General features: G+C 53.0%; 1 protein-coding gene and 1 long non-coding RNA gene across 2 annotated transcripts; one reads left to right on the top strand and one right to left on the bottom strand.

Annotated features, from left to right (window-relative positions):
* Positions 1-7,380: 7,380 nt before the first annotated feature.
* On the top strand, positions 7,381-11,962 carry GDF7 (growth differentiation factor 7). Its single transcript, XM_052688882.1, has 2 exons — positions 7,381-7,544; positions 9,216-11,962. Exons 1-2 carry the CDS (start codon positions 7,451-7,453, stop codon positions 10,133-10,135), a joined length of 1,014 nt encoding a protein of 337 aa, XP_052544842.1. The 5' UTR covers positions 7,381-7,450; the 3' UTR covers positions 10,136-11,962.
* LOC128083691 (uncharacterized) lies at positions 8,032-9,358 on the bottom strand. The gene is made up of 2 exons (XR_008208153.1): positions 9,248-9,358; positions 8,032-8,344 (listed from the first exon to the last, which is right to left on the bottom strand). It is a non-coding gene; the product is annotated as an uncharacterized LOC128083691 (long non-coding RNA).
* Positions 11,963-12,602: the final 640 nt, after the last annotated feature.

The raw sequence follows: 12,602 nt of genomic DNA, 5'->3' as shown, positions 1-12,602 counted from the left end.
GAACGTGCTTCCATACAAAATAAATTGGCTATGAAAACACACTTTAAAAGCTGAAATGAAACTTTTTCAGCCTAGATCATATTGAGAGAAATACAGTATCATTTAATTACTGCACTGGAGTAATAGGATTCCAGTGAGATGATCGGTCACTTTATCGTTTCTACCACTATTTGTTTTCAGATGACAATTACAGAACCCAGATGCAAACCACTAGGAGATTTTATATTAAGTCCAGAATGCTGTGTGAGTTTCAAAGGTAACAGAAATTCTAGATTTAAAGTTCATTGTTGTTATATGATGTGGTAAGGCTGTTGATAGCCTGTCAAAGCAGCCTTCTAATCTACACACCTCCTAAACTGAGGATCAATTTATTCTGGGAAGAAGGGAGGAGAGTTATATTGCTGTTCTTCATTATACCTCATGTTTTTCCCTCCTCTAAACAGTTAACCTGTAATATGATGATCCCATGTCAGGAATAATCCAATAAAAACCATAGGTAATCCCTGATGAAAGATAACCTGGCTCTTGCCCTGTCTGCTCTTGCTGTCCTAGAATTAAAATTCCCTGTCTCTGAAGTTTGGGAGACCAATGTAAATCATGGATAACATTCATGGTAGACAGCTGGAAAGAGAAGTTGAGGTTTTCTGGTTCGCCTCAATTTAAAAATAAAGTAAAATAAAAGAAACCATGCAATACAAAATATATGTGTATATAATTCTATATTATTCAAAAATGGCAGTAGAAACTCCTTCCTTCCTTCCTTCCTTCCTTCCTTCCTTCCTTCCTTCCTTCCTTCCTTCCTTCCTTCCTTCCTTCCTTCCTTCCTTCCTTCCTTCCTTCCTTCCTTCCTTCCTTCCTTCCTTCCTTCCTTCCTTCCTTCCTTCCTTCCTTCCTTCCTCCCTTCCTCCCTTCCTCCCTTCCTCCCTTCCTCCCTTCCTCCCTTCCTCCCTCCCTTCCCTCCCTCCCTGCCTCCCTCCCTCCCTCCCTTCCTCCATTCCTCCCTCCCTCCCTCCCCTCCCTCCCCTCCTCCCTGCCTCCCTTCCTCCCTTCCTCCCTTCCTCCCTTCCTCCCTTCTTCCCTTCCCTCCCTCCCTCCCTCCCTTCCCTCCCTTCCCTCCCTTCCTTCCTTCCTTGCTTCCTCCCTTCCTCCCTTCCTCCCTTCCTCCCTTCCTCCCTTCCTTCCTTCCTTCCTTCCTTGGTGGTGGAGTCACCGTCCCTGGAGGCATTCAAGGAACATTTAGATGTTGTACTGAGGGACATGGTTTAGTGGGAAATACTGATGATATGTGGATGGTTGGACTGAATGATCTTGGAGGTCTTTTCCAACTTTGGTGATTCTATGGTTATATGATTTTCAGCCTAGAACTGTGCTGAGCAGTTCCTGGACAATTCAGTTTTTAAGACAAGCCAGGGACCGTTCGTATCCAGCACTCTGGTCAGCAGCTCTGGAGGCTAAGGGAGCTCAGGCATGAGCACATAGGCTTGTCCATATCAACCACCTTGGTACCAAAGAATGGTCCTACATTTAATTTGCTTGTATAGATGTAGCCCAGATGGCTCGTCCTGCTTCCACAACCATGTCCACCTGGAGAGCTCACTGGATGGTTTAACAGCCTTTACATTTACAGCCTGTCTTATGTACACATTACAGTTCACTGTACAGGAGATGAACTGTTGATAAGATGCAGAGTATGATTCACTTGCAATTTCCACATCACTAAATCATCAAAGCCCAGGAAGACCCTTAAGTCTCTTTGTGCCTTTGGCTCTCATTAAAACTGCCATCCCAGGCTTAGTTTGTGCCATAGGGTGAGGCACCACAGAATGGACATAGGCAGAATTTATCACCTCCTTATTTCAAAAGCAAAGTGCTGGTTAGTAAACTTCTATCTGCCCTCCAGGCCATCATTTCATCTCATACAGTCACATCAAATCATTTCCCACTTCCACTCTGGTTGCAGCGCAGGGAGCCACAAATGCCATATTCTTCATTTACTGATTAATGTATGAGATTAATGCAAGAATGACAGAACTCCCAATACATTGCTGATGTGACTCATACCAGTGGTGTGGTGCTCAAGGATTTCTTCTGGCTATATCAGGAATACGCATCTTGTGTATTTTATTCTGATGGTTGTCTTCTATGGGAACGTGCTCTGTTGAGGTGCTTAAATAGGCAGCTAGGATCATTCTGCAGGCTGCAAGCTGTAGATATGTACACATGACCATGTGCCACTGTACTGTATTAGGAGAGAGAGGTCTTTGCTAACAGGGCATTTTACATCCCACCCTGCAATGTGCATCTTTGGCTTTGCACACACAGCTGTCCCTGCTCAGGGGTCTGCCTTCTGCTTTAGTGGGAGCACCAGATGGGCAGGGACTGCACATCTACCCGGACAGAGACTCTCAAGCAAAATCTTGCTCTGATTTAGATTTGGTAAAACTGTGTCAAGTTACCTTCAGAGCCTTGATAGAGATGTGATATTATAATTACTGTCGTGTATTTGTTAACTTGAGGGCTTTTTGAGACAGAATTGAGGCAACGCAAAACAAGATGGAGCTTCACCTGATACAGCTGCAATCTGTTGCTGCCTTCCACGCTCCACCTGCGCCCCACAAACCACCCAACACAGAGGTTTTCTGCTATGAATCCCTTCACCAGGAGATGGTGCTCCTGTCCCGGCAGTCAGCTCTGCTGCAAGCCGGACCCTTCCCGCTGCTCCCGGCTTGGTGGGTTGATGGTGCCCGGTCCCTTGCAGCAACCCAGAAGCAGATGAAGCAGGGGGTGGCATGTATGTGCGCCCCCTGTTTGCCCCCGCTGCCCCCCACATCTCATCAGTGTCCCCAGCATGACTGGTATGGGACCAGAGCTCCCACCTGTTCATACCTCACACCTCATGCTGTTAGCTGTGTTTAGAAGGGATGGATCCACCTGTTGATTCCTGCCCGAAGGGATATTCCCAACAAGGAGAGAATATCCCCTACTTACAGGGGACAGACTTGCTTTGCCAGATCCCTGTCATATAGAGAATTATTGGGTTGACCTTACGGACTTCAGCTGATGTAGCTCCAGTGGGCTGATCTATAGCTGAAAATATGAGCGTTGAATTGAATATGAGAGCAAAACTCATGTTTGACAAGGAATAAACAATACCAAGGTATGGGAAGGTAACTGAAAGGGAAAATATCTCCCAGCTGGGTTCCTTGGTTAGCGCTGTAGGAACCACCTTTGGAGGTCTCGCTCCCCTTCCAAAAGATAAGAATCATAGACTGGCCTGAGTTGAAAAGGACCACATTGATCATCTAGTTTGAACACCCCAACTCCCCCCCCCCAGCTATGTGCAGAATCGGCAGCCACTGCCCAGAGCCACATCCAGCCTGGCCTTGAACACCTCCAGGGATGGGGCATCCACAGCATCCTTGGGCAACCCTTCCAAAGGGCTTTATTTTTCCAGAGATGGCTGAACTCTTGGCAAAGTATTTCTCTATATCTCCTGGCCCTTAGCTAGAGCATAGTGGTCAAATAAAAAGTGGTGGACATTCAACTCAGAGCAGTGTGTGCTCTCTGGGCCCGAAGCAAAACATCCTACAGGACTTTGGATCCATCTGATGTTGCATGCATTGACTTTGTACCTTAATTTGTCTTACTTTCCCTGGCTATCCCTGTACAGACAATCAGAAAAAAATCAGCTTGGCTTCAGTTTTGGTAAGTTTTGGAAAGACTTGCTGGGAACATGGTTAGTGGGCATGGTGGTGATGGGTTGATGGTTGGACAAGATGATCCTAGATGTCTCTTCCAACCTGAGTGATTCTATGATAAGATTTGGAAAGAAAATGATGCTGTTCTTGGTTACTTGCTGAGCTGGCCCTGCTGTCACTTGTAGCCATCTCAATAGAAGAAGTTTGCTAAGTGAAGCCCCAAGAGACTTCTTGTGTGGTCACCACATGAGAACATATTCTTCCAAATAACCACAAGCATTACACATCGTGACCACTGCAAACTTGCTCAAGACTTGAAAATTTGGTGGAGCCCCGCTGACTTGGCTGATGGAAACAGCCACAAACACCCCAGCTTTGAGGCCTGGGGGAAGTTGTCACTACAGTTCGATTTTGTTCCATCAAGCAGTGCTGATGAAGGGGAAGGTGAACAGCTATGGAGGCAGAGGACTCAGGGAACATGGCTATGGCACTGGGTTCATGGTCATTCTTTGAGGATCTCTTTTCTGCCTCATTTTCCTCCTTTGGGACCTGGTGGGGTGCTCTGTTCTGATTATGTCACATAACTCCTTCTTCCCTATGGTCAGGAGCACCTCTAGGGGGGCCCTTTGTGCTGGATGAGTCCCAGGCTGGCACCTTGCCCACAGGTGAAAAAGAGGATGGCAGGGGAGAGCCCACCCTACCTGGGACTCAGCCCTCCATAGAAACATCTGGGGTTTTGCTCCACGTGTAAAGGTACCCTTCCTTCCAAAAACCCATCTAGGACTGTGCTGTGGAGAGGCTGTGGTGATCCCTGGTACACAAGCATTGGCATGCCTTACTGGAGACAGGTTCTTTACGTTCTCTCTTATATTAGAGACAGGTTCTTGGGGAAAGAGAGAAACAGATGGGGCCCTTTAGCTTCACCTTAGGTTCTAGACTTCTGGTTCATTCAGTATAGAATCATAGAATCCTTAAGGTTGGAAAACACCACTAAGATCACCGAGTCCAACTATCCACCCATCCCCACCATAGTCAGTGATCGTGTCCCTCAGTGCCACATCTCCACATCTCCACATCTCCACCTGCAGAGACAATGCCTCCACCACCCCCCTGGACAGTTTGTCAGTTCATGCTGGAGTTACCAGGAGCATTTGTAGGAGTAGGAAGAGAGAGAGCAGGGAATGGGTCTCACCATGCTGGTGGTGGGCCACCGTGGGCAATGGGGAGTGCCCTTGAGAGGAACAAGCCTCTTTGCTGGTGAAGTCAAATGGACATAAAATCTCCCGTGGTTATATGGGTGTTTTTTCTGTATAAACTTGCTAATTGAGTTGTAAAATAAAACTACAGCCTTTCCTCTCCAATTTCTGCTGCTGCAGCCGCGTGCTAATTTGGTTTTGGAAGGGGGCTGGTAGAAGGTGGCCCTTTGCCAGAGTGAAGTTATGCGCAGAAGGGTTTGCACTGGGAGAGCTGGGAGTGTGTGCTCTGAGCAGGGCAGGAGTTGGGGTGGTTCAGGCAGCTTCTGCAGCTGGGCTGGGCCGATGGAAATTGAAGAAAACCCAAAAGGGTTTGGATAAAGCTGCAATGGAGAACAGATGGGAAACTCCGGCACCTCCATGGATGCTGGGCAGTGGAGAGGGTGGGCTGTGGGACTGCACATCCAGGCAGGATTTGCTGTGTGCACACGTGCCTGTGGGGCCATGCGCTGATGTGGGTATGTGTGCCTGTTGTGAATGAATGTGTGCCCCAGTGAATGTGGCACTGTGTGGTGCTGCTCTGGGGCTGGAAAACTGGAGAAAAAGAAAACTCGGGTGCTCTGTTGTGTCCGTATCATTTTAATTTTTAGCAGATAGACTGAAAAAATGCGATGGCAAATCTAAGGCGCCCTGAATTTGGAGGAGCCTGGAGTTCCTTGTGTGTGGAATCATTGGAAGGGACCTCTTAGAGTGGGTAGGGACCTCTAAAGGCCATGTAGTCCAACTCCTGCAGTGGACAGGGACACCTGCTCCATCAGGTTGCTCAGAGCCCCATCCAGCCTGACCTTGAATGAATGTGTGCCTCCATTGGCACCATTTTTCACCTTTCACCATTCTCTGTGAAACTGTCTGCTCTGGAGGAATCCAGGAAGGAGGCTCCAACACCATTGCACTGAGCCCAAAAGTTCAAAGATGGACTTCTGAAGCTCATTACATCCTTCCCCTGGCCCTTTCATTCCTTTCCTATTGGGAAGAGAGCGCATGAGAAACTGGGAGCTCCACCTGGGGCACAGCCCATCGGGCAATTCTTTACTCAAAGAGAGGGGAGGCACTGACACAGCTGCCCAGAGTGGCTGTGGGTGCCCTATCCCTGATGGCATTCAGTGCTGGGTGGGATGGGGCTCTGGGCAGCCCAGTCTGGAGGGGGGCTATCAGCCCACAGCAGAGGGCTGGGTGATCTTTAAGTTCCCTTCCAACCCAAGCTACTCTGTGATTCTATGGTGCCACTGGTGGAGGTGGGACCGGGACAGCATGGGTCTCTTCTGCCTTTCCCCGTTGGGGAATGGCTGCTCTGAGCGTTCAGCCTCTGTGGGATGGTGATGTTGGTTGGCATTAGAAACCCACTGGCTGACAGAGCACCTGCAGGATGACAGCAGGAAGAAACGTGAGGGGCTGCAGTGATAAATGCTTGTGAGAAGAGTTTGGCTTTTTTTTGGGGGGGGGGAGGAAGGGAAGAGGAAAAAAAAAAAAAAAAAAGCCGTGTTTGTTTTGGCCAAACGTTTACATTCCTTCCAATAAATCATTGCGGCACTTGTTTTTGTATTTGCGGAGAAATCGCAACAGACATAAGCAGGGACTTAAGAGACTTGAAATAACATCCCGGTAAATACCCAAGTTGTTATTTTAATCGAGGCCCGAGGAAACATCTGAATTTTACCAAGGAAACCCTCCTTGGTGCGGTGGGGGGAAACATCACCCGCGCCCGCCCGGGGCTTTGTTCCACCGCGGGGCGGAATTACCGCTCGGAGTCCGCTCCTCGGGGCCGCCCCATCGCCCCAAACGGAGGGGAGGGGGGCACCTTGCGTACCGCGGGTCGGGGATCCCTACCCGGAACGTGTGCCGCGAGATAGAGGTGCGGGGCGTGAAACAGAGCCGGGGAGCGAGGGCAGCGCTCCAAAGGAAATAAGTAAAGGCCGGAGGCGCTCCCCGCCCAAAATAAGGCCCGACGAGAGCGACCCCGCAGCTCGGGGAGCCGTCGGAGGGCCGCGCTCCGACCCGCGGCACGCCGCGTCGGGAGCACTGAGCGCGGCCACGGGACGCGCGCGGGGGGCGGACCGGGGCGCGGGGGCCCCCCCGGCTCTCACCTGCGGCCGAGGGCGGGGCGGGGGGCGGGCGGCCGGCAGGGGGCGCCGCGGGCGGCGGCGGGAGGCGGCCGGCGGCGGCGGCGACGACGGCGGCGGCGGCGGCGGCGGGCGAAGACGATGTTCAAAAGCGGGCGGGGAGCGGCGGCGGCAGCAGCACAGCGTCGAGCGCCGCGCCGCCGCCATGCGCCTCCGCGCCGCCGCCGCCGCCCTCTGCCTCTGCCTGCTGGGCGCCTGCCGCCTCCGCCGCGGGCCGCAGGCCGCCGCCGCTCCCCAGCGACCCCCGGCAGCCGCGCCTTCCTCCTCCTCCGCCTCCTCCTCCTCCTCCTCCTCCGCCGTCGCCGCCGCCTCCCCCTTCTCCTCCCCGCCGCGGAGGGACGGGGCGCTCCGCAACGGCACGGTGGTGCCGCACCGCTACATGGTGACCCTCTACCAGCGCCTGGCCGCCCGACGAGGCGCTGCCGCCCGCCCCGTCGGCACCGTCACCGGCTTCGTGGAGCGGCTGCGGGGCGGTGAGTGCGGGGCCGGGCGGCGAGAGGGGGAGCGCACGTCGGGGATGTGCGCGGGACGGGGATGGAGATGGAGATGGAGATGGAGATGGAGATGGAGATGGAGATGGAGATGGAGATGGAGATGGAGATGGAGATGGAGATGGAGATGGAGATGGAGATGAGCGTCGGTTGGGACGGGGCAGCGCGCTTGAATGGAGCCGTGAGCGGGACGGGACAGTGCGTGGGGATGGAGCTGCGTGGGGATGGGGCTACACGTGAGCCCGGCGGGGCAGTGCGTGGCTGTAGGGTGCGGGTATGAGAAGGGCTGGGTGGAAGCAAGCGCGAGGCAGAGCTCCGATCCTCTCCCACCCGTGGCGTTGCCCATAGGGATGCGCCCACCGCCGGGATCGGGGACGGCACTGCGGCTGCGGTGCCCCGCGTTGGGTCTGTGTTTCTTTGCCCCATTCGTACCCGCGGATCCGATGATTTTGAATTGAGCAGACACACATCGATCTATTTTTTCTTTTTTTCTCCCATGTGCGCTTACACGCACTGTGTCGTCCCGACAAAACTTTTCGCGGGGTGAAAAAAATAATTAAATCAGACCCTCTTGCCATCCCCAGATGGAATACAATGGGAAGCCGAAGGGAACGGCTGCTCCCGGCTCCCTCTGTGCCCGGATTCCCGCAGCCTCTGTACTCTGCCCGGCAGCGGCACTGAGGTTCAGCGGGGGAGCAGCCGGGCCGGGGCGGGGGGAGATGCTGCGGGGTGAGCTCTGCGAAGGGATCCCGTTATCCGGCCCCGCTGGAACTGCAGATTTGCTTTAAAAGAAAATAATAATTATTATTATTGTAAGAAAGGACGGGGAGAAAGCTGTTTCCCAGCCGCAGCGCGGCTGCGAGTCGGGGAGAGTGCGGGGCTCGGGCACGGCAGCGTGCAGCGGTCCGGTTTCTTATTAGAGAGGAGAAAAGAAGAAACCTCAGACCTCATTCATCTCCCCTTCTCTCACCCCCTCCAGCTCTTCTTTTTATTTATCTATTTCTTTTTAAATTAACATCTGGTGTATCAACGGTGCCAGAAACGGCACAATTCTGCATTTGGGCTGTGCGTGCACCCCATTGGACTCAGTGATCTTTACGAGTCCCTTCCAACTCCGGGTATTTGCTGTTTCTATGAAAAAAAAAAAAAAAAAACAGGGACAGATTCAGCTTCTGGAATGCGCCCGTGGCAGACACCCCGAGGCAGCACCCAGTGCCTGCAGGGGACAATGGGATTTCCCCTGTTCTTTGCTGGGGGGACGCGGGGAGCGGGAGGGCACTCGCTCGGAGCCATCCCTCCGACCCCTCCTTCCCTCCCCGTTCTTTTTCCGCCCCTGAACGCTATGACACCGCCGGGACAGAGGGGCTGTTTCCCTCCCGCCGGGCTGCTCAGCCCTTCGCCCATTGCTACCATTCACTGCTTGTCCCGCGCACCTCCGTTACGAGCGCTCGGCTTATCCTGGCTGGGTTTGATATTGTGCCTTTTTTTTTTTTTCTCCTTTTCTTTTTTCTATTTCTTCTAATTTTTTCTTCTTCTTCTTTTTTCCTCTTTTTCCCCCCTTTTTTCTCCTCCTTTTTTTTTTTTTTTTCCTGTGTTCTTTTTGTATTTTTTTTCTTGTTCTTTTTGCATTTCTTTTTCTTTTCTCCCTCCCAGATGCCTCCCCGTCCGCCCCCGAGCAGCGCTACCTCTTTGACATCTCCAGCCTGCCCGAGGCAGAGGAGGTGACGGGCGCAGAGCTGCGGGTCCTACGCTCCCTCCCTGCAAACCGCAGCCTGGCCCTGTCCCCCGAAGGCACCTTCCACCACCTGCTCCTCTCCGCCTGCTCCGGTCGGGCCGGCGAAGAGCCCAGGCTGCTGGACTCCAGAGCAGCCGATGTTCTGGATGCAGGCTCCAGATGGGAGGTGTTTGACGTCTGGGAAGCGCTTCGAGACCGCAGGGAGAGGCCCCCAAAGGGCAAACTGCTGTGCTTCGTGCTGAGGGTGGTGTCGGATCGCTCGGGCCGCCTCCTGCCCCCTCGGCAGCTGGGATTCGGCAAACCCCATCCGCAGCCCCTCGAGCGAGCGCTGCTCGTGGCCTTCTCCCGCACCCAGAGGAAGGAGAACCTCTTCAAGGAGATCCGGGAGAGGATGAAGGTGCTGGGCGGCCCTCCCTTGCTGGAGCCTCCTGATCCCGGCCGGGAGGCGTACCCCAAACGGAGGAAGAGGAGGACCACCATCGCTGCCCGCTCCGGGGGTAAAGGCCATGGGAAGAAGGCGAAGACGCGCTGCAGCAGGAAGCCCCTACACGTCAACTTCAAGGAGCTGGGCTGGGACGACTGGATCATCGCCCCGTTGGATTACGAGGCGTATCACTGCGAGGGGGTCTGCGACTTCCCCCTGCGCTCCCACCTGGAGCCCACCAACCACGCCATCATCCAGACCCTGATGAACTCCATGGATCCGGAATCCACCCCCCCCAGCTGCTGCGTGCCCTCCAAGCTCAGCCCCATCAGCATCCTCTACATAGACTCCGGGAACAACGTGGTGTACAAACAGTACGAGGACATGGTGGTGGAGACGTGCGGCTGCAGGTAGCAATTTCTGCGGCTCTTCCCCACCCCACCATGCCCCATTTTATATATAAATATATATATAATATATATATACGTACACATTTTGGTGTGTGCCTTTCCAAGAGCCCCCTGTCCCCATGGGCTGCCCCGAAGGGATGGGGAAACCCTCTCTGTTCCTTTCTCAAAGTTTTGGGGCTTTCTGCATCGCCCTCGGGTTGGGGCGGTGGGAGCTTTTCTTTCTGCATGTAAGGACACCTCTTCAGAGCATCTGGGGAGAAGCAGAGTCCTGAGCTCCCCAGGGATGAGCTGCTTTGCTTGGGTTCTTATTTTTCCAAGTAATTGCTATAAAAAGGCCGGGCTCCAATCCACCTCCCTTTGGCAGCAGCTCCGTTCCTCCCTGCCTGCCCTAAGGGAGCCCGCATCCTCTGGGCAGAGACATTTAACTTGCAAAGAGCAGAGCTGAGAGGGCTGCAAATTGATAGGAGATGGGCTTAAATTGTGCCTTGAACCCCAAGAAGCCTGGTATCAATTGTGGGATGCTGCCAGGTGGCTTTCTTTACTGAGCTGCAGCTTTGTGGCTCTGCTTAGGTCAGGGATGGGATAGCTTTGGGTTTGATGATTTGGTTTTTGTTGGTGTCCAAGTTGTTGCCTTTTAAATATCAGTACTCAGCTATGGAAGTTTGCTTTTGGGGAGATCAATCCCTGCTGGAAAATGTTTATTTTTTTTCTATAAAGCTCCTCATCCTCAGAGATGTCTGAACAAAGGGCAGGCAGCCTCCCAGCCCCAGACCACTTCCTTGGGCAGAAGAGAGCACCCTGCTCTCACCCAAGCAGCCCCCGCTGAGACAATAAGACATCAGCGGGGCTCCCATCCTGTGTATCACTGCAGAGAGGTACCCTGTGGGACAATCCCAGTGTCTCTCCGTCCTCATCCCCAGGACTCCAGCAAACTTTATCCAACATCCCTAACAGCTCTTGTCCCACACCCTTAGCACAAGCATCAATCAGAGTGGGGGGATGCTGGCCCTGCACTGTTCCCAAGCCCATCAAGCTTCCACATACCTGGCTCTTCAATCAGTGATGGTCTCCAGGTAGCTTTCCTCACTGCTGAAACATGTTTTCCTTTTTTTTTTTCTCCTTTCCTCCAAATATTTGCTGTAGAGGTTTGTGGGCAGTTCAGTAGTTATATATACATACAGTTCCTGACAGCCCCACAAGTGGCCCCAGGCCCCTTCTTGCAGGACACAGAACCATGTCCACATTTGTGCTCCAGAGAGCAAAATTCTGGCTCGGTCACTGCAGGTTTGCAGCCTGGATCAACTGCAGTAAGGGAAAATGGGGAGGTCTGGGGAGAGCACCAGAGGCTGCTGCTGGCGGCAGTGCTGTCTGTGGATTTGCCCATTTGGGAATTAATTGCCACTCTCCCCATTGGGCACCTCTGTTTTTTGGCAGAGAGCTCTTCTTTGGGCAGCCTGATGTGGGTGGCAGTCCTGCCCATGGCAGGAAGTTGGAAATAAATGATCTGAAGTCCCCCTCCAACCTATGCCTTTCTATGACTCTATGATAGGTGAGGTTGGCTCCTGCCAGGATATGCTCTCTGGGGTATCACTGCCAGGACCTGTAAAGGCATTGAAACCACCCTGTGAAGAGGTATTCCTGATCCATCTCCTCTTGCTTGAGCTGATTGCTGAGCAGTATAAACAGGAGACGAGAGGCTGAAAGCAGACAAAGGTAGATTCAGTGGACTCGGAACGATTTGAATGAATAATTGCAGGTTCCCAATCTGCTGTATTTATACAGCCTTTCCAGGAAAAAAGAGATGGGAAAAAAAAAAAAAAAAGAAAGAAAACCGAAACAGTTTCCATGCAGAGTATGTTCTCCTGGAGGATTTGTCTGACCTTCAGCACCATTTTTATCTGCAGGATGTAATTACAGCAAAGCTAGAAATAGCAAGCATCTGGAAAGGGCCGTGTACCTGTGCTTGGTGCTCCCTCCCCTCCTGTGTGGGGCAGCAATGACTTAGGGACAGGAAAAAGCTGCTGAGATCCAAAAAGGCTTTGACAGCACTGAGCTGGGACTCAAGGTGCGTGGTCAGGCCAAGGCTGGTGCGTGGAACCTGTGTGTAACACCAGAGCCTGTGCTTCCAGCACCGCTTCACTGCATCCTGGAGACCACAACCCACTGGGGTCCTGAAGCAGGGGCAGATGGAGCGGCGATGTCCTCCTGGGCTGTTTGCTGATGCTTGGCACACCCGTGAGGAAAAGTCTGTCCACCCCAAGCTGCCTTCTGCTCAGAGCTGAGCGGCAGCCGCTTCTGCGTGCGTTCGCACCATATGGATTTTAGCTCACATCTTGCTCGTGTGGCTCTCGCTGCTGGGGAGAGCAGGGAAAGGCCAGCAGTGATTTATTGGTCACACTCCCTTTGCAAAGCAAGCAGCCACTTCTGCTGCTGGCAGCCTCAGGGCTCTCTCCCACAAACCCTGAAGTGTG

This window comes from Tympanuchus pallidicinctus, unplaced genomic scaffold (genome assembly GCF_026119805.1).
Source record: "Tympanuchus pallidicinctus isolate F22 unplaced genomic scaffold, pur_lepc_1.0 scaffold1, whole genome shotgun sequence".
NCBI lineage: Eukaryota > Metazoa > Chordata > Aves > Galliformes > Phasianidae > Tympanuchus > Tympanuchus pallidicinctus.
The sequence above is the reverse complement of the archived record's forward strand: the minus strand, read 5'-3'. Positions and strand labels throughout refer to the sequence as shown.

Excerpts from the sequence above, each read along its gene's own strand:
- GDF7 (XM_052688882.1), top strand. The coding sequence starts at position 7,451 with ATGGTGACCCTCTACCAGCGCCTGGCCGCCCGACGAGGCGCTGCCGCC. Across the intron at positions 7,545-9,215 it reads CGTGGAGCGGCTGCGGGGCG|ATGCCTCCCCGTCCGCCCCC; the intron begins GTGAGTGCGGGG and ends TCTCCCTCCCAG.